The following is a 27403-nucleotide window of genomic DNA, read 5'->3' as shown; positions in this document are numbered from 1 at the left end:
ACGAATATTGTAATTCCCTCTTTTTAACGTTTATTTACAACATAAATCAGTTACAAGCATATCTATTTCCTTTGAATTTGACCTTTAATTGTCTTATTCGTTCAATTGTTCCTTTTCGTTTATCATGTATAAACTTTTCAATTAGGTGTAAACCTTCATTGTTTTCTTTAACTTCCACTTTATGTTAAGTTTATTGCATTACTGTAAACCTTATTTCATTTGTCCGTAACATAGAAACTGGTGACTTGCTTTGGTAAAGCGGTATCGGATCTGATGATTGCTTATATTAGATTGCACATTAAGAATAAAATAATCAGTTTTTTTTGGTGATGTCAAATACGACGTCATAATTAATCTAAATGGTAATTATTTCATAAATTTTTGTTATTTTTTTGTTACAGTCCTCATATTAAGAAATGGTGATGATTACAACATATGTAAAATTACGACGACGGCGCACACTGCCTTTTTATAGGAAATACAGTGCCTCTGATATTAGTTTGAAATGTTTCTGTTTTAAATTTAGAAATGTACTTGAATGCTGTCATATTTCAAGAATGGTCCTCCTTCTTGTAATACTCCTTCGTAATTTATCACATTCATAAACTTTTGAAAGCATAAAATGTCAAGGGCACAATAAAACAAGAGAAACCAAATTGTTCGTTCTTATCTCTTTTGGAACATAATTTTTGGCAGGTAAGCAAATGACAGGCATTTTTTTTTTATATAATTAATCCCATTATTCTTTGAAAGGAGACAATTTCAGTCATTTAAAAACAACTTTAACGCAAGTGTACCTTTTGTTTAAATTGTTTTAAAAATAATCTTGTTAAGATCATTTACCTGCAAAACATCCGTTTTCAATTTCATGGTTTCCCTCTCCACATGTACAAATCGATTCTAAGCAAACACCAGAATAGGTCCTGTCTCTGCACTGGATGTTGGACACACATGTTCCACCAGTAGGAACATTAGCTAAAACAAAAAAAATCAACAGTATTTTTCAGACGACAGATTTTTGTTTAAATTTATTTTTAATTTTTTTTTTATTTGGACCCGCCGATTATAATAATTGGTAAAGGTGCAAAAGAGAGAGAGAAAAAAAAAAAGAAAATCATCCGTCAAAAGATAATCCTGCTAATTTCTTAGAATACATTATAGACACAAGTTGTTTTTTTTTCTGCAAAAGTTAGGTCTTAAGCTGGCGTGTAATTTTAGCAAACACAAAGGCTACGTTTTAGACATAGCTTTATTAAGGAAGCAACAAAACTTAATAAAAACAGAGTTCACTAATGTTAGTCTGAATGTATGGAGTGCTATCTTTATCAGAAGTTGTTCAACTCAAAACATTTTCTGGTACTTCTGAAGAAATCTTTTACGAAAATTCTTTTAACACTTTGGAATTAAAGAAGACTAACAGTATTTTAGTGACTTTTGGAGAATTTTGAAATTAATTTAAAACAATCGCATATAAAGAAAGGCTAAGGTATCGATAATTGTAAACGTATTGCTTATTTGATATCAGCAAATTTATTAAAAGCTTTTGATCATACTGTTGTGTTTATATTTACAAATATAAAAATTGTGCAATCTAGATTTAATAAAATGCTATTTTGGTGACAGTATCTCACAAAATTATATCTCTAGAAATTACTGTACCGTTGGACATTGCCAAAATAAATGAAACGTGTATAATGTTTCTTCCTTTGCTTCAAAAATACGAAATTAAAAATCGCGAAACTGAATGATCTTTTTTAGTTGGACTGCTTTTTTTAAAAAAAAAAAAGAAGGTTTTTATTACATGTACGCTCCGAGCTCGTTATATCCGACATTACATTATTAAAATATAGAGAAAAACATAAATATCTGAATCAAAGTATATCGTACGTTTATAATTGATACATAATGATAACGTTTGAGTGAAAAACTGTATAGTAACATAAAACTAGAGTTTCTGTGAGCAATGAGCTCACTAAATAATACCCCAGCCTCCCATATGAATATAATAGCAGTATCCATGTTTTGCTCTGAAAAATCCAAAATATATGTCAGATCAAAAAGTAAAATAAGAGGTGCACAGTGGCAATATGTAATAAAGATTTTGTGAACGATTCATTTAATTTCTTTCAGTAGTATGAGAGGAAATGCGGATAAGAGATGGGTACCCCAAAGCGTAACAGACGGACGGACGGACAGACAGCTAGATGGACGGACGGACGGACAAACCGACTACTATATACCATCCTACTTTTCGAGCGGGGGTATAATAATATACCATTGTAGCAGCGTCCATTGATCCTGATATGCTCTGATTTGCAGAAACACACGCCAATCCCACCACTTAAAATTAAGCTGCATTCAGCATTATTTCCACAATCGGTATTATTGTTGCAGAGGGCACTGGTGCAATCTAAGAAATAAAATATATGTAGTATCATATTCTCTATGACATAATTGCAGAAATAGTATTATCTGCACTCTATACCAAGGATTATTCTTTAAATGTATAACCGTATAATAAAATGCTTCTGAAATAATTTTAATAAGTACCCCATAAATAAAACTCCACTCTAAAGACAAAATACAATTTAAAACATTTAAGATTTTAAAAAATGCATTTTTAAAGGCTAAGTAAAAATAAGCTAATGAAGCAATCTTGCAGTCGTATAAATCTTTAACAAGTATTTTATCCACTTGAATTAAAATTTTAGCTTACACTTATGTTAGTATCAATCTCGTACTATAATTTTATATTGTTTTAGCTAATTGTACATCAAAGATGTAAATAGGGCTCTATATAAATGTTATTATTATTATTATTAATTTCGTTAACACTAAAACAGTTTCTGATGAATATTTCCTCACCAAAATTACCATGGCTACAATCCACAAACAGCGTAACTACTCTAAATGTATAGAGCACATTTGATCTGGAAAAATTAAAATGATCACTTGGACAAAATTCTTTCAAAGAAATCCGCCTTTCTTGGTGTCCATACTTCAGAATTAGTTCTGACAGTTTGTGGGGCCAAGAATCACTCCGGAGGTTGGAAATGGACACATCGGATTGATAAGAGCAATTTCCTAAAATGTATCAAATCAATATTAGGCATTATCTGTGTTGAAGTTAACTTAAATAAATTGACTATAACAGTATTTTCTTTAATCAATACATGTAGGTTTTTGGACAACAGCACTCATCTGCTGAGTAGCAAGTTCCTGCTTTTCTTGAACAACGATTCCCCTCATATGCATCTACTTTATTTACGTACATATCTGGCCACACAGTGGGGCACATCGATCCGGGGGTTATAATTCTATCAAACTTTCTAAACTTTGCTTAACCCTTTAACTACCAGAGATTTTGCGTTTTTGTAGCAAAATTGACGAAAAACTTTCGAATAGAATTTCGACATTTTCTAGTCACTTTTACATAAAGCAACCTGTATATTTTCTGAAAGGTAAAATTCTAAACTATTTAATTACGTAGAGTAAACTGACGTCACGGTTGCCATGGCAACGGATAAGACCCATAATTGCCAAAATTTTCGTTTTTCTCCTTTTATACTTCCCAAAAGTACAAAGAAATTTACAAATAATACGTGCCTGTGTTCTTAATTACAACTCTTTTATAATGGGGCTAGAAGAAATATATATTTGGAAATCAGGCATTTAAACTCCACCAGACTTTAGTACTCAGATTTCAAAACACTTTATGGATATGGATCGATGATCCTTCATTTTTTCCTTCATGGGTCTAACTCATTTAAAGTCAAATATATATTTCTCTGCAAAGATACCCCCACCCCCTACCTTTTGATTTAACTTTCATTTATTTATTTCTACAGTGTTTTAATTAACAAAAAATGACTTTGATTTCCAATTGCGCATTTTGCTATTGTGGCGCGATCATCTGGTAAATGTTCTACATACTCGCTCGGTTTTATTTATTTATTTATTTATTTTTTGTTACAGTATAATCAACTCTCTCAGCTTCCTAAATATACATACTTGTAATCCAAGTTAATATCTAAAAGACTATTCAATGAGGGAACTTTTTCTAGTTTATCCCAAAATTTCTAATTTATCAAGTTTGATACACTTGTTTTAACTCTGTGAGGACTGACAAAATTTATTTAGATCTAGACATGTAATAGTTCATCAAGATATGTTATAAATGTTATGTTATTCAGACTGTGAACTTACCTTAAAAATAATTTGAGGTTTACTAATTTTCCCTATTTAATATGATTAAATTTAAAGATGAAGATAAAAGAAACACCGTGGGTAAATACATTTTAATTTAAGAATTTAGAAACATCTTTGTGAGCATTTTCAATTACTCGATACCTGATTTTCAGAACCTGAGGATCGGATAACCTTAATTATAACGACTTAGTGGGCCTGGTCCCACTTTTTTCCCAACAGTACCTTTACTATTGAAAATGTCCATTGAAAGGTTGGTTGGCCCCCCACTTCTTACCACAGTATAGTGATATGAAGGAAATGTAGTATTGTATGCAAAAAAATTGGAAGTAAAAGGTAGTTGGGCTTGGAAAAAGTTGGCCACTTGAAAAATGTTGCCCCCCTTCCTCCCCCCACGAAATAGGATTTTCGAGTTTGGGCATTTTTTTTTTTTGCTTGTCAACTTTTACAGGTAAGAAAAAGAAATTTTCTCTGGTTGGCTCCCCCACTTTCAAAAACGATGCTACGTGCCTGAAAATGTAAGAATAAGATCAGCTTCCATTCTAGAAGCAAAAAGGAACCATAACTTGAGATATGATTTTAAATCACATTACTGACTTACTTTCACACCTACAATTCTTATAAAATAAAACAAATTTGCATGCAAGTACAATTATAATAAATACATGTACAGAAGTATTGATTCTAAAAACGCTTTACAGTTCTGTAAAAAAATTAATAAACTGTGAAATTTAAGCTAGAATATAATGGGAATACATAAATTTTAATTATTAGAGGGGGCCCTGACAAACAGACAGACGAGTTTCGTAAAAAAAAAAAACCAAGAAATTTAACGTCAGATTTTCGAACTTCATGTACGTGCAAATCAGTGACGACGTCTGCCTCTCTCTCTCTCTCTCTCTCTCTCTCTGTGTGTGTTTGAGAAGACATTTTCCCCACAGGCACCTGACGTTACTTATTTTTCTTTTAATAAAAAGAATATACACATACCTAATAATAAATTTTTTATTTGGTATATGTATATTTTTTTATTAAAAGAAAAATAAGTAACGTCAGGTGCCTGTGGTCACAGACAGTGGAAATGAATCTCTGACGCTTATCGATCTTACATGGACGTTCAAGCTTTGTTCCCCTCTGTGTACATAAAAACTATGGTAACAGAAAGACTTTGAGAAATAAATCAAACGAAAATATCTCGATTTTATTATCGCCTCATTTCCATATAATTTGCGTAGGTAACAAATTTATATTCCCTCATCAACAAGAAAAATTAGATCTTCTAGTATTCCCCGTGATTTCAATGTAAATATGGATGGCTAATTAAGTTATATATTTTTTTCTTTTGTAACATCATTATAAAAATGACTAACTGAGATATATAGCCTGTCGCCTTCGTAAAAAAAACATTTCTCTTTTCCAGTTAAAAAATACCAAGACTCGAAAAAAGAAAACTTTAAATGTTGATTATATAAAGGAAAGATTAAATTATAAATATGCTTGTATTATAAATTCCCTCCACCACTTCCAATTTGCTTACGACGCCCATGAATATGCTTGTTCCGGTATTTTTTTTTAATTAAATGATATGTAAGATGGTAACTATAATATTTAATTATTTGATTAATTGTTCTTAAGTATATGTAGAAATGACAGAAATTCGACAGGGATATCTGAAACTGGTGCGCACAATCGGGGCGCTGAGCAAACGAAACGACAAATTACTACATGACTTTGTGCATAATATCTCTGTGACAATTCCGGAATTTTAAAGTTCGACCATGCAGAGTTCTCAATTAGTCATTGTTAACATCACGTGACTTTGATAGGCTATAAATACTGAGACTCTGCAGTCGTCTATTGTTGTTCTTCGGATGCAGCCAAGGAGAGAAAACGATAGACAGTGTTCAAAGACTGTGCATAGTAAATAAAGTTTGCTATTATTAATTCCTCGCCTGTTCATTCAGTTAGGGAGAGAATTTGGAAGGCCATTGAGGTTTACCAAACCAGTTGTAACGCCTGCCACAGAGGTTAACCTCAAGCGAAGAGGCTAGCAATAAAGTTAGTTCCTCTGCATTGGCTGACCAGTCCGTCCATGCAGGCCGCCATTGTGTGTCCTGAATAAGGCATCCTACAGTGAGTGTAGTGGTTGAAGGGTTATCACATACTAGTATACTGTCCGTCCTGAATAAGGCACCCTACAGTATATGCGGTCTTCCGAGGGCGACTGGTTTTTTGTTTTAATATTAATAGGTCTACCAAACAATTTGTTTTTACTTGTCTCCGATTGTTACATTGATTTTACCATTTATTATTGTTTAGGTTAGGACGTATTTGTATATTTCGGCAGTCCTTTTAAATCATACCAATCAATTTTAAATCAGTTTATGTTGAACACCCAAAAACCCTGGAAATGACCAGGTACGATCCCAGTGATTAATTGTAAAAACGGTACAAAATTTGGTGGCAGCGGTGGGATTTGGGGCTGCATTCGATCATATAAGTTTATAATTATATACATATTTTGTTCTGTTTTTGTTGATATCAATTGTGTTTTTATTGTAAATAATTAATATGTCTGAGAGTGATAATGTGGATGCAGAGATGACTGCCTTTGAGCAGGAGCTAAGCAAGCTTCAGGCCAGTATCAATAAAGAACGAGCAAAGACGGCCGCCAGAGATTCAGTATTACCTGAAAGTAGGCGGACTACCATAGATTTAGGTGAGGGCGTAAGACCTAAAACAAAGAGGATGACCACCCTACCAAGTATATATACGACTAGGACTGACAACCTTAGCGAAGTGAGAAGAGCTGATGATGGCGAGCCAGGTAGGTTTTCCGTTACGAGCACACCATACCATGCTTATACATCCAGGCATGATTTCCCCTTGTTGAATGAAACAAACATTACAACCCGCCGCCCTGAGAATATTATACAGGCTGACAAACGGAAAAACGCCATGGTGAAACCAGATAAATTTGATGGAAGTTCGTCATGGGCTGATTTTAAGTCTCACTTCCATGTCTGTGCAGAACTAAAGGGATGGACTTAGGTTGAGAGGGGGATGTATTTAGCCGTTGCACTCTAAGACGTCTAGCACAGAGCGTCCTTGGAAATCTGCCGGCTGTAGACAGATGTAACTACAGACTTTTAAGTAAGGCACTTGAAGAGAGATTTTTGCCGTCCAATCAGACTGAATTATATAGGGTTCATCTGAGAGAAAGAAGGCAAAAGGCTACAGAGTCATTACCAGAGCTTGGACAGGACATGCGTCGTCTGGCAAACCTGGCCTACCCAACGGCCCCCTGTGGAAGTGAGAGAAACCCTGGCGAAAAAACAGTTCATTGATGCCTTGAGGGAAAGTGATATGCGACTACGAATTAAACAAGCCTGGCCAGTGGACTTGAATGAAGCAATCAGGCATGCCGTTGAATTAGATGCATTCAATTCAGCTGAACGACGTTTAACGGAGAGCAAAGGGTATTTAAGAGAGGTAAAGCCAGAAGAAAAGGCAGACCAAGGAGATACTATTACCTCCCTACTAAAAGCAGTCCAGGATATCCAAAAGGAAATGCAATCTATGAAGATGAGAATGGAGAAGCAAAACTCTACACAGCCAACCTCTGATGGTGTGACCTGTCATTACTGCATAAAGAAAGGCCATGTGAAGAAGAACTGTTTCAAGTATAAAAATGCGATACAAGGCATGACAAATGCCAGCACAAGCCCAAGGCCAGCGCCTATAAGAAGTGAACATCATAATGCTAAGCAAAAGGATAGCACAGCCAACAGGACAGGCATAAGTCGAAAAGCTGGTGAAGCTGGTATTTTTATTTAAGCAGTTATTGATGGCTATAGGGTTAAACTACGTGTAGATACTGGTGCGACCCTCAGTATTATTTCACCAGACATACTACATTCTGTTCTTAATAATCCGCACCCAAGGCTTAATGGTGAGCAAGCTAATCCTAATGGCTGATTGTACTGCCATGAAAGTGGAGGGGATTATCAATTTCCCTTTAAATAGCTGACTCAACATTTAGGCAAACATTTGCTGTAGCAGACACTGGTGTAGGTGGCATACCTGGGCTTGATTTTATGACAAACAATGAATGCTTGATTGATTTTACAAACTCTTGTATGGTTATTAAGGGCAAGCATGTAAAACTTGCTTTTGAGGGCAAGATAGGTTGTTGTACGAGGGCCGTTCAAAAATTACGCGGACTTGTTGCACAGAAGAAATTTTTGACGACATAATCGGGCAAATTTCACAAATAATATAAAAGAATCTTTACTTATATGGTCTTCAAAATTTCCTATCAAAATGTGGTAAGTTGGTATTAATTTTGAATGATTTTTCAGGACATACTATTAAGTCACGGCGCAGCTAAATCTTCGACGTCACAAGCATTATAAAAAAATATGTGTTTGAGCTTTCATTTTCTCAACAAAAGAAAATTGCCTGACCATCTCAAGGATTTGTACGCAAGGTCAGTTACAGGATTGACAGCAGATAATGCCAAGGCTGTTAAAACCATGCTTTTGAAGTATTCTCACCTTTTTGCTGCCTCAGATGCTGATTTCGGTCAAACGAAAGTTATCGAACATACCATAAATACTGGAGCAGCCACGCCAATTAAACAGCCTCCAAGGTGCATGCCCGTCCATATGCAGCAGGAGACGGACCGTCATGTCGATGATATGCTGAAAAGGGAAATATAAGAGGGATGCACAAGTCCATGAATGGGAAGTTCCCTCCAATGTATCGGAGCTCAGGTCATTCCTCGGATTCTGTAGCTACTACAGGCGTTTCGTAGCAAACTTTGCATTATAATAACTAAGCCACTTCATGACTTAGCAAAGAAAGGAGTACATTTTATTTGGAGTGACAAATGCCAGGAAGCATTTGATCAACTTCGCAAAGAATTTTCAACGTCACCAGTCCTGGCCCTTCCAGATTTCAATGAAAGGTTTATTTTGGACACTGATGCCAGCTGTTTTGCTATCGGTGCAGTGTTGTCTCAGATACAAGTCGTTATTAAGCGGCCTATTGCTTTTGCAAGCAGGAGTCTGACAAAATCTGAAAAGAAATATTGTGTTACCAGGAAAGAATTATTGCATTGGAAGCCGTTCATTTTGTGAAATACTTCCGGCATTACTTATATGGTCGTCAATTTACGTTACGTACAGATCATAGCTCACTCAGGCGTTTTATGAACTTTAAAGATCCTGAGGGATAGCTTGCCCGATGGATGGATGTTCTCTCTACCTATGACTTTACCATTGAACATCGACCGGGAAGTTAAGATGGCATGGCAATGCGGACGGCTTAAGTCGAGCACCTTGTAAATAATGTAAGGTTGAGCATTGTGTTACTGACCACATAAGTATCTGTAGTGCCAACGTGGATGGACAGTTGTTTCAGCAAAAGCCTTTGAAATGTCTACAGGGTGATGACAAAGACATATCAAAAATAAACGTTTGGTTATCACTCAAAAGTAGACCAAGCAAGGATGTCATGTCATCAGAGTCGGTCACTGTGAAGTCTCTTTGTTCCCAGTGGGACAGGCTTGTAATAAATAAATAATGTTGTTCTCTGTAGGAAATGGACTGATTTGACTACGAGGAAAGGTATTCTACAAGCCATTGTTCCCAGTAATGAAAGGAACCGTGTTAAAGCACTACCATGTTTGTAGATCTGCAGGCGATCTTGGTATACACAAAACACTTGCCCGAATTTGACAGTCTTACTATTGGCCTGGTCTGCAATGAGACGTATATTCCTACATTGCTGGTTGTGAAGTATGTACTAGACGAAAAGCACCATTCCCAAGCAACAAAGCTCCAATGAAGTTGGTGTATTCTGGCTATCCATTCGAAAGAATTGCCACTGACCTTCTTGGAGAGGTCCCTGTGACTGCCAATGGTAATCGATATATCCTAGTAGTTTCAGACTACTTCACAAAGTGGACTGAATGTTTTGTAATACCTAATATGGAAGCGTCCACAGTAGCAGCAAAGATTGTTGCGGAGGTTATCACAAGATTTGGAGTACCAGCTGTGGTTCATTCAGACCAAGGACCACAATATGAAAGTACTCTCTTCAAGGAAATGTGTAAATTACTGGGCATCCAGAAAACGCATACCACCCCGTACCATCCCCAGTCAGACGGGATGGTTGAGCGTTTTAATAGAACGCTCACAACAATGCTCAGTGCGTTCTTAAAGATCATCATAATGACTGGGATGTGCACTTACCTTTCATTATGATGGCCTACAGCAGATCAGTACACAAAACTACTGGCATGACACCGAACACGATGATGTTTTGAAGGGAGGTTGGTACACCATTGGATCTCCAGTATGAGATGCCACCTCAAATAAAAGATACACCAAGCAATAAATGGGTATGGGAGTTGTAGGAACGTCTGGAGAAGGCTCACTCCTTTGTTAGGACGAAAATGAATCAGTCAATGGTGAGACAAAAGCCTTATCATGACTGCAAGTTGATGTGGAAAAAGTTTGAACACAACGAGGAGGTGTATGTTTATTTCCCAAGAAGAAAACCTGAAACATCGCCCAAGTAAACCAGTTTCTTGCAGGGTCCTTACAAGGTTAAGAAAAAGATGTCAGATTTGACATATCTTGTAAATTGTGGACCAAGGGGTTCAAACAAAGTCATTTATGTAGACAGATTGCGCAAAAAGCGTATGCAAGTTCTATCAGGTGAAAATGATAACATAGTGAATGTTGAGACTGATGAATTAAGGGGTGATTATGATGGTCAAGAAAACTGACTCAGATCATCATGCAAGTGTTGATAATATCCCCTCCACTATTAATCCAGAAAGCAATAGTCGTCCAAGTAGAGCTCGTAGACCACCCATCTGGTTACACGATTATGAGACTGACATGTAAGATAATTGATTCTACCAGAGTTGTACATAGTTTTGTATATAGTGGTTTAAAGAAAAGAATAAAAAAAGAATTCTTTGAATATAATTTAAGACTTTTATCTGTTTGTTAAACCTTTATCTTAGTTAAGAATCATTTAGTTTTTGTAGTTGTACATGTGGGGCGCATGTCATCGGAGGCACGGGTAGTGTGACAATTCCGGAATTTTAGGGTACGACCATGCAGAGTTCTCAATTAGTCATTGTTAACATCACGTGACTTTGATAGGCTATAAATACTGAGACTCTGCAGTCGTCTATTGTTGTTCTTCGGATGCAGCCAAGGAGAGAAGACGATAGACAGTGTTCAAAGACTGTGCATAGTAAATAAGGTTTGCTATTATTAATTCCTCGCCTGTTCATTCAGTTAGGGAGAGAATTTGGAAGGCCATTGAGGTTTACCAAACCAGTTGTAAGGCCTGCCACACAGGTTAACCTCAAGCGAAGAGGCTAGCAATAAAGTTAGTTCGTCTGCATTGGCTGACCAGTCCGTCCAGGCCGCTATACTCATTGTCCATCCTGAATAAGGCATCCTACAGTGAGTGTAGTGGTTGAAGGGCTATCACATATACTGTTCGTCCTGAATAAGGCATCCTACAGTATATGCAGTAGTCCGAGGGCAACTGGTTTTTCGTAGGTTATTAATAGGTCTACCAAATAATTTGTTGTTACTTGCCCCCGATTGTTACCTTGATTTTACCATTTGATTATTGTTTACCTAGATAAGGTTAGGACGTATTTGTATATTTCGGCAGTCCTTTTAAATCATACCAGTCAATTTTAAATCAATTTATGTTGAACACCCCAAACCCTGGAAATGACCAGGTACGATCCCAGTGATTAATTGAAAATACGTTAAATCTCTCCCAAAGCTATGAAAAATCATTTATTACGTTAATGGTTCAGATCATGTCGAACATTAAAAAAATTAATCTGTTCCGAGTATCAAAAGAATCAGTTCGTTTTACATTGCGTTCATACACAATTTCATTGTACATGTATATGTAAAACATCAAATGGCGTCATAGTGTATTTTTTGTGTTTTACTCTAAACAGATCCAATTTTCAACAACAAATATCTCTGTAATGAATGCCTTAAAAAGTTTGTAATAAAAAATGTAGGACATTTTTCAAGTTTTCGGGTTATGGCATTTTAAAAAAATTAATTTTGTGTTGAAAAGATAGCAAAAAATCAGTCGTAATGCGTAATTTAATCAACCTCCTAACTTCAAGTTTACGATTTTCTTAGCATCATATAGAAAAATTTTGTGTAGAAAAAGTGTTCAGTTTTTTCTCTAATCTACAAAAATATCAATTGTTTTGTTGTATCCCAATTATTTATACGAAACGACAGCAATTAAATGTCCGTGATGCTGAAAAGGCGTCAAAAGGCGTCTCTGGGCGTTACAGGGTAAAAAATCCCTCAACATATGAAAAACATTTACATTTTTGTTTTTTAAAAGATTTTAGACCTTTTCTTCCTGTAAAACTAAACGAAGTTTATGTAAACCGTTGATAAAAAAAATTACAGCTGAACCATACCTGGGGGACATAGTGAATCAATTTATGTTTTCACTTCTTTTGGAAGCTTCCATACGAAAATGTTTTAAATATATATCCTATTTTAACTACAGTGTAAATTAAACATTGATTTCCTGTTGTGGCGCAACATAGTCATACAGGAGGAGACGCTACCTTTTAAATTTGGTTTCAAATGACTTTTATATGGTGGCATATTTTTGCCACCAGTAGTCAAGTTTTAATGAAGACTTGTCAGAAAATTGTGTGTACTTATCTATGGTGCAATATTTATGCCATTCACATAATTTTTGGATAACATAGCATATCATGTCAGGTCAAGATAACTATCTCCATGATCTCGTCAAGTGATGATAATTTTCTGGTTTATCGACAAACACCGACTTTATATCTTGTCAAGTCAAGATAAGCTATCGCATTTTGTTGCAATAGCTATCTTGACATGACGAGATAACTTTTAATCGCGATACAAGATAAATTATCTCGTTTTGTCGAGATAGCTATCGCAAAAATAAGATAACTTATTTTGACTGTACAAGATATAAAGTCGGTGTTTGACGACAAACCAGAAAGTTATCATCACTTCACGAGATAGTTATCTTCACTTGACGTGATATCTTATGTTGACAAAAAATTATGTGGATGGCATATATATGCCGCCATAATTATCTATGGTGGCATATTTATACCATCCACATAATTTTTTGTTAACGTAAGATATCACGTCAAGTCAAGATAACTATCGTATCAAGACAAGATAACTTTCTGGTTTGTCGTCAAACACCGACTTTTATCTTGTACAGTCAAGATAAGCTATCGTATTTTTGCGATAGCTAACTGGACAAAAAGAGATAATTGATCTTATATATCGCGACTTAAAGTTATCTCTTCATGTCAAGATAGCTACTGCAACAAAATGCGATAGCTTATCTTGACTGGACAAGAATTAAAGTCGGTGTTTGTCGCCAAACAAGAAAGATATCATGTCTTGACGAGATAGTTATCTTGATTTGACATGATATGCTATGATATGCTATGTTGACAAGAAATATATGTGAATGGCATAAATATGCCACCATACTTATCAAACTGTTATGTCGACATATCAAATATTAATGAGATTTTCTCAGATAAATTAATCACGACTAGGATCTTTTTTCACGACTAGGTTGTTTTTACACCATGGTTTAGCTACATGTTCTAACTGACATCTATTTTTCATCATTGTTTTGGACAAGTCAACATAATTTTCCTAAATTTTGCATGATTAAGTCGGCCTGTCCACGTGTAATGTTTTATCAGATAATGATATCTAACTGTGTATTATTATTTACACTTCCCCAGAGTCATAATGTCAAATTAACAATATATAGTTAAACTCTTGCGGAATTTTATCTGGCAAATGGTTCTTAAAATAAAATTGTTTTTTTTAATTGATTCTTACTTCTCCAATAAAAATATTGTGAATATCCAAGTACATGTAAACTAAATTAAGCCCCATTACGCAAGAATAATAAGGTGTTTCAACCCTCACAATTTTAATGGTTCAAAGTACCAAACCTATATTTGTTTTCATTTAATATTCTTTAAATTGTCCAAAAATTGCAAAAAAAAAAATGTATAGATCACCATATTATTTAAGATGCGAAACATATTAAACAGAAGTGTATGTTAACATGAAAAAACTGCACATTTTTGTAAACAGTATTATAACTAGATACTCTGGTTGCTACAGCAACAAAGAAGGTCTTCCGTTCTCCTCTATTTATCTGCATGAATGATCTTTTATCTATGTTAAAAAAGGCATATAATATTTTAAATGATTTCAGGAAAACAAACGTCCGGAGGTATAACTTACCAAGATTCTTTACTTTACTTCTGACAATTATAGTCTTAATTACATGTACAAAAATCATTTTCAATTATTTTATCACTTTCTGTGACGACCGGAAGTGACGGCGGATGCATTTTACCCTATATCTGTTGCCCAATCTTCATGGTTTATTATTCATATAAGTTTAGTGTCTTGATCTGTTACAGTTTAAGAGATCTCGTAATATTTTCTTCTAATTTTGGGGACAAGAAATTACGTGACCGGAAGTAAATTTTTGAAAAGATATTTGAGGTTACTCTAGACATTTTAGTCTGAATAACATGTCCTAAAATCAATTCAAATGCTCTCTTTATAAAAAAAAATATTTATGGAATAGTATGATACTAAACTTATGCTGTTTTTCTTTCATAGCCGGAAGTTGTCGTTTTTTTGTTTCCACTGGGACTGACATATTTCAAAACTACAAATAAGAAGGTACAATGTATTACAAAGAAAGATTCCATAAGAAAAGTTGAAATTTTTGATTTATTTGTTCATTTCCTGTGACAACTGGAAGTGACGGCGGACAATGTTAACTCAAATGGATTTGCCTACCAATCACAGTATATCACTTCTGTAAGTTTGATATCTTAATCTCTTACCGTTCACGAGATCTAGTTATGATAATTTCTCATTTTCAGGACAGGAAATCACGCAACCGGAAGTAAATTTTACAAAGATATTTGACGTTACTGTAGACAGTTGCAGTCTAAATAACATATCCAAAAGTCGTTACAAATACCTCATCTATAAAAAATATTTACAGGAAAGAAAAATACTCAAATTATGTAGTTTTCTCTTATAACCGGAAGTTGTCGTTTTTTTGTATCCGGCGTTACTGACATATTTCAAAACTACAAATAAATATGCTATAATTTGATGCAAAAGAGTTTCCATAAAGAAAAGGTGAATTTTTGGATTTCTTTGATCGCTTCCTGTGACGATCAGTAGTGAAGGCAGACGATCTTATCCCCCATAGATTTGCCTACTCATCAAGATATACCACTTGTAAAAGTTTGGTATCTTAATCTCTTACCGTTGACGAGGTCTAGCTATGATAACGTCTCATTTTGAGGACAGGAAAACTCGCGCAACCGGAAGTGAGTTTTACAATGATATTTGATGTAACTTTAGACATTTGCAGTTTGAATAACATATCCAAAAACCCGTTACAAACACTTTATCTATAAAAATATTTGTGGAAAGAAAAATACTCAAATTATGTAGTTTTTCTCTTTTAACCGGAAGTTGTCGTTTTTTGTTTCCGGTGGTACTGATATGTTTTGAAACTACAAATAAGATGCTATAATGTGATGCAATAAACGTTCCATAAAAGAAAAGTTGAAATTTAAGATTTATTTGACCACTTTCTGTGACGACCGGAAGTGACGGCGGAAAATCTTTTCCCATAAAGATTTGCTTACTCCTCAAGATCTACCACTCCTATAAGTTTGGTGTCTTCATCTCTTACCGTTTACGAGATATGTAATGGTTATAAGCCGAAAACTGTCCATTATGTCAGATATTAGACGACCCGAGGCGCGTTAGCGCCGAGGAGAGTCTAATATCTGACATAATGGTCAGTTTGAGGCTTATAACTTACTTAAAACATTTCACCATTGTCGAACACTTCCATTGTTGCCACAGGTAAGGTCTCGTTCTGCTCAGATGACTCCCTGGCACTGTTCATCAAGTTAGGCCAAAGAAAACCAGTTTGGGTTTTTCTTGTGTCTTTATTAATAGTAGGAATCATCGAGAGGTGTTTTATATCGATAAATATGAACATTAACTTTGTTTTGTCTTATTTATCCGCATTGCGACATTTTTTATATACACTACGCATGCGTGAAAGTCAGTTCTACAAAGTTCTTTACAATTTATTCATTTTACAACGCAACGACCACGGATGAAGACGTACACTTTAATTTCGAAAAAAAAACCTTCAGAATCGGGTGTTTTGACGATGCCATTTATCGATTACACCAAGATGCCTCAGTTCAGGTTTTTACTTTGAAATCCGGATATATATTCTTATGTTTCGGAATTTGCAAGAAACAGTTCCCGTTAAAAGGTAATTTTTGTAAAGCAATAGGATTTGAAGGATTTTACTCAAACAACTGTTTATTAAAGCATTTTCTATGAAATTGGGAGATTATTCCTGATTTATTTTTTTAAAATGCAATTCTCTTTTGTGAGCAGGTTTCGAACTCGGAAGGATTTTACTCCAGCCACTCCTTAAAACGACAGATACTCGCTTAAACGACGCAGGACTAGGTGGACAAATGGTCATAAATCACCGAACGAAATTACAGATTCTGTTGGAATTTCGTGAGCTAAATTTTGTGCTAAATGCGGAAAAATGGATGTTTCAATAAACAAAAAGCCCAAGGTTGTGTGTAAGAAAACACATGCTTCTCATTCATCTTTTGTGTTCATTGGATTCTGTACATGTTCCGTGGATCAATCATTGTGAAATGAACGGTGAACATAGGAAATTCATGATCGGAGCCACGGATACGTTTACAATTATAATGAATCAGAGACATTCAATTCACTGGATTATTTGTGCCATTTTGAGTAGATATTTTTGTGAAATATTAACATTTAATGCTACTAATTTCCTACATTGTTCATATTAAGGTGATTCCACCATCACAATTTTATAGGTTCAATGTACAAAAACTGCATTTATTTTCATTTAATATACTTTAAACTTTCCAATTATTGCAAAAAATGTATAGGTCACCATATTATTTAAGATGCGAAACATAAATAAACAGAAGTGTATGTCAACAAAAAAAAATTCGCACATTTTTTGTAAACAGTATTATGAAAAATCAGTAAAAACTAGTTAAAATGTATAATTCTGATGCTGAGTGTTCCTAAATACTTCATACTTAAAAGATACTTTTGAATTGTGAATATCAGGGAAACTATTTTACAATAAAGCAAATGCCTGAATGAAGAGAACTAAGAAGGAGTTATTGCCCTTGTCAACATTTTTAAAGATTGAATAATTGATTAAATATAGAAAATATGCATTTTTTAAATTCTTTAACTTAACAATATTTATCATTACACCTAATGTAAAGCAATGTTCCAAGAGATATTGTTCTATTAGGTATGAATTTAAACTAAATACAGTTTTTGCAAAAACCTATGACATCATAGGAGGGTGGAATTACTTTAAATTGTTTGATTTGTCATTGCCTTTACGTGGTGTTTACTTATTTGCCTCGCCCTTTGTTTTCATTTTAACGTTACCTGCACCTGTCCAATAAGTTGACTCTTATTGGACACCTACAGGTAACTTATTGGACGGGGTGCAGGACAATAACAAATTTATTGAACCAGGTTTAACAAAAGATGACGTCACAAAAATGTTTTAAAGCTATAATAATAAATTCTCAATTTGAGGACAGGAAATCACGCGACCGGAAGTGAGTTTTACAAAGATATTTGTCGTTACTGTAGTCATTTGAAGTTTGAATAACATATCCAAAAATCATTACAAGTACTTTATCTATGAAAAATATTTATGAGAAAGAAAAAAAAAATGCAGTTTTTCTCTTATAACATGAAGTTGTCGTTTTTGTTTCGGGTGGGACTGACATCTTTCGAAACTACAAATAAGATGCTATAATATGATGCAAACAGTTTAAAAAGAAAGTTACGATTTCTTTGATCACTTCCTGTGACGACCGGAAGTGACAGCGGACGATGTTAACCCAATTGGTTTTGCCCACTTATCAAGATCTATTACTCATTGGTGTCTTAATCTCTAACCGTTTCTGAGATATGATTCGGACAAAATTTTTTGAAAAAAGCGGAAATTGGACATATCTGACGACCGGAACGGAATTTTGAAAAAACTGAAAACTGCAACTAAAAGACATATTAACTCTCTATCATCTCTCAAAATTTCACGAGAATCTGTCGAGTCATCTCTGAGAAATCGTCAAGAAAAGAAAAGGGAAAAAATAATAATAACTAGAAACTCTTGTTGCTACAGTAACAAAAGCGGTCTTCCGTTCTGCGCTACGTATTTGCATGAATGACTTTTTTCTATGTAAAAAACAGGCATATATTATTTACAATAAGTACAGGAAAACAAACGACCGGATGTATAACTTATCAAGATTCTTGACAATACTTTAGACAAATATAGTCTTAATAACATTTATTAAAATCATTTTCAAATTTTTTATTACTTACTGTGACGACCGGAAGTGACAGCAGACGCATTTCCACTTATATCTCTTGCCCAATCTTCATGGTTTATTTTTCATATAAGTTAAGTGTCTTGATCTGTTACAGTTTAAGACATCTCGTCAAGTTAACTTCTCATTTTGAGGACAAGAAATCACGTGACCGGAAGTAAATTTTAAAAAAGATATTTGAATTACTTGAGACATTTGCAGTCTGAATAAGATGTCCTAAAATCATTCCAAGCACTTTTTTTTATAAAAGATAAATATGGGATAGTATGATACTCGGTTTATACAGTTTTCTCTTTTTACAATGTACCTAAAGTTGTCGTTTTTATTTCCGATGGGACTGATACAACGTATATTTCGAAACTACAAATAAGAAGCTAAAAGGTAATACTTCCTGCGACAAGCGAAAGTGAGGGCGGACAATCTTAACCCAAATGGATTAGCCAACTAATCAAGATCTACGATTCATAGAAGTTTGGTGTATTAATCTCTCACCGTTTTCGAGATCAAGCTATGATAACTTCTCATTTTGAGGACAGGAAATCACGCGACCAGATGTGAATTTTGCTAGGATATTTGACGTTACTGTAGACAGAGGCAGTCTGAATAATATATCTAAAAATCATTACAAATACTTTATCTACAAAAAATATTAATGGGAAAGAAAAATATTGAAAATATGCAGTTTTTCTCTTATAACCGGAAATTGTCGTTTTTGGTTCTGTTGGAACTTATATATACTTTGAATCTACAAATAAGATATTATAATATGATGCAAAAAAGTTTCATGAAAGAAATGTTGAAAATTTTGATATTTTAATCACTTCCTGTGACAACCGGAATTGACGGCGGACAAGCTTATCCCCAATGGTTTTGCCTACTCATCAAGATCTACCATTCCTATAAGTTTGGTGTATTAATCTCTTACCGTTTACGAGATCTAGCTATGATAATTCTCATTTTCAGGACAGGAAATCACGCAACCGGAAGTGAATTTTCCGAAAATATTTAACATTACTGTAGACATTTGCAGTTTGAATAACATATTCAAAAATCATTACAAATACTTTATCTATATTAAAAATATTTATGGGAAAGAAAAATACTCAATTTATGTAATTTTTCTCTTTTAACCGGAAGTTGTCGGTTTTGTTTCGGGTGGTACTGATATATTTTGAAACGACTAATAAGATTCTATAAAAAGATGTAGAAAATGTTTCAAAAAAGAAAAGTTGAAATTTTTGATTTTTTATTACTTCCTGTGACGACCGGAAGTGACGGCGGATGATCTTAACCCAAATGGTTTTGTCTACTTATCAAGATCTGTCACTCATATAAGTTTGGTGTCTATCTCTTACCGTTTCTGAGATACATGTATGACTCGGACAAAACTTTTTTGAAAAACGCGGAAATTGGACATATCTGACGACCGGAAGTGTATTTTGATAAAATGAAAACTTCACTTGAAAGGTAATCTTATGTTCTATCATCCCTGAAAATTTCGTGTAAATCCTTAAGTTATCTCTGAGAAATCGTCAAAAACAAAAAGGAAAAAAAAAATAACAAAAAGAAAAAGAAACAGTGGAATCACTATACGGAAGTGTCTGATACGGAAGACCTTAAAAAGAAACAGTAGAATCACTATAAGGTCTTCCGTCTGCAACAGAAGACCTTAAAAATCATGTCGAAACTGGTCCAAATTCAAAATTCTGATGCTGAATGTTCCTAAATACTTCCTACTTATAAGTTACTTTTGAATTGTGAATATCATGAAAACTATTTTACAACAGAAGTACAATAAAGCAAATGCCCGGATGAAGAGACCTTAGAAGGAGTTATTGTCCTTGTCAACATTTTTAAAGGTTGATTAATTGATTAAATAAAGAAAATATGCATTTTTAAACTCTTTTACTTTACAATATTTATCATTACACCTTTTTGTAAAACAATCTTCCAAAAGATATTCTCTATTATGTATGAATTAACACTAATTTAAGTTTTTGCAAAAACCTATGACATCATAGGAGGGCGGAGTTACCTTAAGGACAATTTTGTTTGACTTATTGATTGTTTGTTGTTTTACGGTGAATTGGAGATATTTTCACTTATATGGGGATATCATTTTAGAAAGGCTTCAAATCTAGACCTCTACTCAACACTCAGCTCAAAGCCTAAAGTGAAAAGAGGCCTCGTCTTTTAAGGCCTCATCCTCAAGACCAGTCACTTTTACTTGTAAGTGTCAAGGGCCTAGAGAGGAACAATAGCTTCCGGTTTCTTTTATAGATATCAAACAGTTCAAACACACGGCATTCCAATCACGGCATCTATTAAGATGGTGCTGTGGTAAATGTTTAAAGTTGGTATACAAATAGAAATACAAATGTATTTAAAGTTTAAGATTGACGACGGATTATATCCCCGATTTTCTTAATATTGCGGGTTCCATTGTATCGCGTTATATTCTAAAAATACGGATATTTAGCTTATATCCTTTTAGCTGAGTATGGGACATTCATAGGAAAAATTAAAAATCTTATTCAAATCAAACGTAATTTACAGATATTCCCATGAACGTTTTTATTTTTTGAAGACCATTTTTTATAACCTGATAGAATTCTTAATAGATTCATGCTTTTAAAGGTTGACAACCTTCCATGTTTTCCCATACCGCGATTCAACTAGACCCTGACATTTTTGGGTTTAATACCATGGTAAGACTTCCTGTTTTTAAAATAGACAACAAATCAAATGAAGCAAGCTCGGAAAATAATTTTACACTAAAAAGTTATGCCATATTGAGCTTACGTACTGTGAAATCACTAATTTGTAATTTGATGTATAGTTTGATGAACAAATATTAACAACTTGACCAGCCCACGAAGTATTACATATTATAATGGTTCAGGTAAAAAGAGGCCCATTTTACTTTAAGCAAATCATACATTTTCAGAATTAAAAGTTAATGACGATATCATTTTTATTCATATTTTATTTACATTTACCTATTGCTATCTGTTTTTGTCCGTCGTCCTTCGTCGGTCGTAAACTTTTAAACATTTTTAGCTTCTTCTCTGGAACCACTGAACCAATTAACAAAATTTGGTATACAGCTTCTTGGGGTGAAGGGGAACAAAAATTGTGAATTTAGTGGTCCCTGCCCCCCCCCCCCTCGCGGGACCCGAGGGGTGGGGCCAAAACCACTTAAATGAATGCAATTTTTAAAAATCTTCTTCTTTACTCCTGGACATCAAGCAGTCAAACTGTTCGCATGGTTGTAATCAACTTTGAGTCCTCTACCACAATTTTGAAATTTACGTCTCCTGTGTCAAGGGTTCTTGGTTAGGGTGGGGCTACATGTATATAGATCATACGTAAAAGTACATTATTTCTTTGAAAAATCTTCTCCTCTGTTCCTGGGTATTTAAAAAACTAGCCGAGTACATGTACATACATATATGATGAGGAAAGGTGCATCCAGCCAAATGGTTAATTTCATGCCTTCTGGGTTAGGGTTTTGGGAGGGGGTAAAGTATCAAAATAAAATCATGCTTTTGAAATCTGCCAATGAAATATGTCCATAGTTATGATGAGTAAGGATGCCTCTTAAAGAATTTTGAATTTTAGGGCCCCAGGTTCTGGGGTTTTTGTATTAGGGCGGGGCTCTAATGGTTATATATTGAAAATGCATGAATTTTTCGAAAACGTTTTCCTTTCCTCCTGGGTATTATGTTAATGTTCAAAGTATATATTAATGATGATAAAAGGTGCGTCTTTCATGCAGAATAGTTAATTTCAAAGCCCCTGCGTCAGGGTACTGGGGCGGGGTGGGGGTTACCTAGTCTGAAAATAAATTAATGCTTTTTGGTATTAATCAACCATTTATAATGAAATAAAAGTTATGATGAAATTTCCAAAAGCTCTAGCCCTTACCAATCAAAAGTATGGCAAAGGTTAAATTAAAGATTTTTCATAAGTATGGAAATCTCCAAAGTCATGGTCAAAAGGTCAAAGTTGTTCGTACTCTCTAAAAGGTCTTGCCACAACAAATACAATAATAAAGAAGAATAAAAGTTATGGTATCTACTGTTCAAAAGATATGGCCAAAGTAAAAGTTGGGATATTTGTGTACAAGTGAGTAAAACTTCAAGGTCAAAAGATCAGATTTAGAGGTACCCAAAGAAGGGTCTTGTCTTCACATGTACATGTATGTTAAAGGGACATGGACACAGCTTCACCAAAAAATTTCGTTTTCCCCCCATTTTTTCAAATATTCTAATGATCATCAAAAATTAGGCTACTGCGTAAAATGTAAAAGGAGTTATTTAAAGTGCTGTGTGAGGAAAACGAATTCCATTCCCCCATCCAAGTTTTCCTGGCTAAAAGGTAGAAATCTTAAAGCTTTAAATCATTCACTTCGTGGAAAACTACGATTGGTATCAATTATAAATAACTTATTTAATAGATATCATTCTATTTATTTAAACTGCAGAAATTTTTAAGTTATGCTGCGGTCTTTAGGTAACAATTCCTTATATTTATTTACCAAGTGTATATAGCCAGCTTACACATGGACTGCTGATGACCAAGAAATACCCGATTGCCAATCATCAGTATAACAAAAAAATTTGAATGCTTTAAGACAAAATTTATGTTGAAGCAGCAGTATACCTACACTTTCTGTTGAAAATGAAGGTATACTACATGTATAATATATACATGTATATAAAGAAAAAAAATCTATTACATTGCAGGTATACTATATACACATGTATAGAGAAAAAAAATAACTTTTAACGAGGCCCAAACTAGTTGGAAATTACGAAAGCGGAATGATAATTTTTTTTAATTCTTGGAAGTATGTATTTAAATACATATGTATACAATGTAGTAAAATGGAGGCACTTTCAAGATATGGATCATTTTTCGAGTTTTTATCCACAATTACATACTAAATCAACCAAAATAAAAAAGTAAATGACAAATTGAAAAAAAAAAATGATGAAATGTTTTGTTTTTCACATATATCATGCAATTTTCATTCCTTTTTTAAAAAATGAAAAGAAAGTTGGCGGTAGCCTTTATTGCAGTGAAAAGGAAACATATCAAAACACAAAAATAGGACTTATTTCATCCAACTAGATATAAGTCGCAATGGGTTTACATAACATCACCAAACGATTGTAAATTTGTAATACTGTATTAGTTTCTAAAATTGAAATAATTCTTACATTATGAAATAATATTTTCTCCATGCTTTATTATTTTCTAACACACGACGTTGTTCTACGTTTGAAAAAATGCAGGTGTTTGGGGGGGGGGGCAAATTACGAATTTTACTTATATCATAAGTATACAGATAAACATATTTTGGTGGTTGCATTTGAATGATTCAGAGTCTTATTTTTTTAAACTCAAGCTAACCCATGCATATTTATGTCCGCAGTAATAAGGGTGTGTATTAATACACTCTTCAACATGTTCATGAGAAAGACTTAAATCGTTTACTTTTGGTTGCAGTGTTTGTTTGTTTTTCTAACTTATTAATTGAAAAAAAAGAAGATAAAAATAAATGAATCTGTACCAAGAAATTGATACCTCAATGTAAATCATGTTCTACAGTTGATTATTAATTTAGAAAATTTAAAACAAGTAAATACACCGGTAATAGAAATGACAGAATGAGTCAGCTTTCAACATGCACAGTCTATAGAGCTTCCAGGTAAGAATGATCAGCGAAAAAATTTAGCGCAACTTGACGTATTTTAATTATGACGTAATTGTATTCAATTGTGAAGGCAGTAACGGGTACTTTAACGTGCCTGAGTTTACGCTGCGTTAAAACGTATGCGCAGATCAAGTAGATCGGGCCTCTTTAAGAACTGTTGCATTTTACAAGCATATTAAGATATTAATGCACTTACCTCCCTGGAGGAATTGCTCTGCCTGCATTAACGTAAATTCACAAGCCAGTTTCCTTCCCGCAAATTTCATAGGAATGTCCACACATATTTTCCTTAAAAAGGATATACAACAAAAAGTAAAAACAATTTACCATTGAGACAAATGCTGACTGAAGATTTTCATATCAATTGTTAAGCCATTTTTTGCACACTGAATTAACGACGGATTTTCCGGTAAGACAAGGAACACAGGACGGGTGTGACTGGTTGGCAGAGGATGTTCATTCCTCCCGTGGCACCTGATCCCACCTCTGTTGTTTAGGAGGCCCGTGTTTGCTCTTTCCCTATTTTATATTGTTTAATGGAATGTTGATCTTGAATACTGTTCGCTATCCCCATTTTCGTTACCTAACTAATTTTAAACATAATTTTGACAAGGATATAATCTTTACTAAAGATGTTTTCAATAATCGTAATAATCACTTATCCAGTAAATAAGAAAACAAAAATGTTTACAAAGATGACTATCTTTGGATTTAGATAGAATGAATGCGTGAGAACATTAGTATGATTTCCTGAAATCTTTAAAAAAAAATACAGTCCGTTTTTTGAATTTTTTGGAAACAAATATATTTCATTTTTTATTTTTTTTATTGTCATTGTTAAAGATATATATGTTAATTTATATTTTTTCCAGTTACAAAATTATTTTTAAGGCAACATAATGTGGTCATGCAATTTCATAATTTACAAACAATGCTTAATTGAATCTTATTCTTCAGTTTAAAGTTCTGATTTGTGAAAGAGGCATACATTACTCATGTTGTCCGATTCAGTTCAGAAATAATATGAATTTAAATATATGAGAATGTATAGGCACACGAATAAAAAATACTAATTTCAATCTCTAAATTAAAAAAAAAATGAATTACAAACTTATTTTAAGAAAACTCATAATGCTGACTTTATTAGCCTACGCCAATCATACCTTTTTAGAAAGAATTTATATGCTTGTTTATATTTTCATTTCTAATTTTTTTCTCTGTGATAACTGTTTGAAAGTTGGGGGAATTTATTTCTTGATAATTCTGCCGGAATGTAAATTAGGCAGGTCGATAGGTCAGCAGCTAAGGAGACCTAATACGCATGCAAATCTCGTGCGCATCTGTCTCTGTGTCTGACGCTAAGGAGGCCAAATATGCATGTAAATCTCGTGCGGCTGCCTTTGCGTTTGACGTAAGTGTGCGAGGACTATTGAAATTGGCATGGAAGTCTTCGTGTAATTTAAATCTATTAGTCTACATTTTTCAAATTTTATTTCACAATGAAATGGAAATATAAGGAATCACTGTCTAGTTTTGAGAGTATGCAAGGGACATCAATAATAGTGGGAAACATGGGATAATTTTAGCATAATGGGCTTCGCCCGTTATGCAAATTATCCCATGTTTCCCACTATTGTTGATGCCCTGGCATACTCTCAAAACTAGACAGTGATTCCTTAAATATTTCCTTAATATACTCCTTTGAGAAACTTAGTTTCCCTGCTGTGACCCAAGCTTACCCGAAGTTTTGTGGTTTTAACAAAGTTAAATGTACAATACAAGAGACCGAGGATGCTTGCATATAAGTATGATTTATTAAGGATTTCTTGTGAAGACTTTTATAAAGGTTTTTCCTATGTAAATAACAGACTACTCATTGTGGTCCAAATCTCCACCAAGAGGCCCGATTTTGAACAAATTAGCAAGAACCTTGACTATGTAAGACTTTACATGAGTTTTTATTTTTGGGGGGTCACCCGATTTTTTGAAAGTTGCCACCAACATCTCATTTAATCAATGTTATCTCTTCTTGTAAGAGGGAGCGTCTAATACTTCATTTGTACAAAATGGACTTCCTAGACTTGCGGATACCAAGTTTGCATGAATTTGGCTCAATAATGAGATAACTGATGATACATGTTTACATGTTAGTCCAAAATGAAAAAACTTACAAACGGAAAATTAGAAAGACGCCGGACAAAATATGATTAGAAAAGCTCACGTGAACTTTTAGATCTGATGAGCCAAAAAAAGTATATTGTGAACTGTAAACTAACTTATTTTGTAAGGGTTTAACTTAAAGTTAAATGTTTTCGCGGTGGAAAAAAGACCCAATAAGTTATGACCCAGACAAAACGAAAATCTTCATTATCACACTACCAATGCTCTCTCCAACCCGAATTAAAATCTAGAGTACATAATACTATTCCAATGCCTCAAAAATCTACCATCCCACAGAAATATTTTTTGATTTTAGTTTCACACTTCGTAGAGGAAATTTTGCATAAAAATACACACCTTTCTAGCGTATACGTCTGGACTGAATGAATGAAATGCAGGACAGCAATAACCAGAATAACCAGAAAAACTAAAAAAAAAAAAAAAAAAAAATATGAAGAAAACGATGTATACGAAGAACATTTAGGTGTTAATCAATGTTCTAGCTGTAATTTTTAGAGAGAGAGAGAGAGAGAGAGAGAGAGAGAGAGAGAGAAAGAGAGAGAGAGACTTACGCCATTTGAAAATATCCATGTTATCGGTAATCTTTTTTTAAATGGATGCTTCCTTGATAAAATGTTTCCTTATTTTAGTATAGGTGACAACAATGTACATGTATCATAAATTAAAGCAAAAAGCTTTTAAGTCACAGTTCATCTACTATGTATTACGGA

The 27403-nt window shown here is 34.0% G+C and overlaps 1 protein-coding gene across 1 annotated transcript; it reads right to left on the bottom strand.

The window, feature by feature from the left end:
* Positions 1 to 835: 835 nt before the first annotated feature.
* LOC134278763 (uncharacterized) lies at positions 836 to 27403 on the bottom strand. The gene is made up of 6 exons (XM_062761054.1): positions 27245 to 27403; positions 27030 to 27099; positions 24709 to 24800; positions 2866 to 3084; positions 2276 to 2410; positions 836 to 975 (listed from the first exon to the last, which is right to left on the bottom strand). The coding sequence occupies exons 1-6, from the start codon at positions 27261 to 27263 to the stop codon at positions 836 to 838; spliced, it is 675 nt and encodes a 224-aa protein (XP_062617038.1). The 5' UTR covers positions 27264 to 27403.

Source organism: Saccostrea cucullata, unplaced genomic scaffold (assembly GCF_032062105.1).
Source record: "Saccostrea cucullata isolate Sc308-1 unplaced genomic scaffold, CSIRO_AGI_Scuc_v1 ctg8361, whole genome shotgun sequence".
Lineage (NCBI taxonomy): Eukaryota > Metazoa > Mollusca > Bivalvia > Ostreida > Ostreidae > Saccostrea > Saccostrea cuccullata.
The sequence above is the reverse complement of the archived record's forward strand: the minus strand, read 5'-3'. Positions and strand labels throughout refer to the sequence as shown.

Bases quoted from the DNA above. Each gene is read 5' to 3' on its own strand.
- LOC134278763 (XM_062761054.1), bottom strand. The intron at 24,801-27,029 runs GTGTGTATTTTT...ATCCTTTTTAAG, and splicing joins CAGACGTATACGCTAGAAAG to GAAAATATGTGTGGACATTC. The intron at 2,411-2,865 runs GTGAGGAAATAT...TTTATTTCTTAG, and splicing joins TTGTAGCCATGGTAATTTTG to ATTGCACCAGTGCCCTCTGC.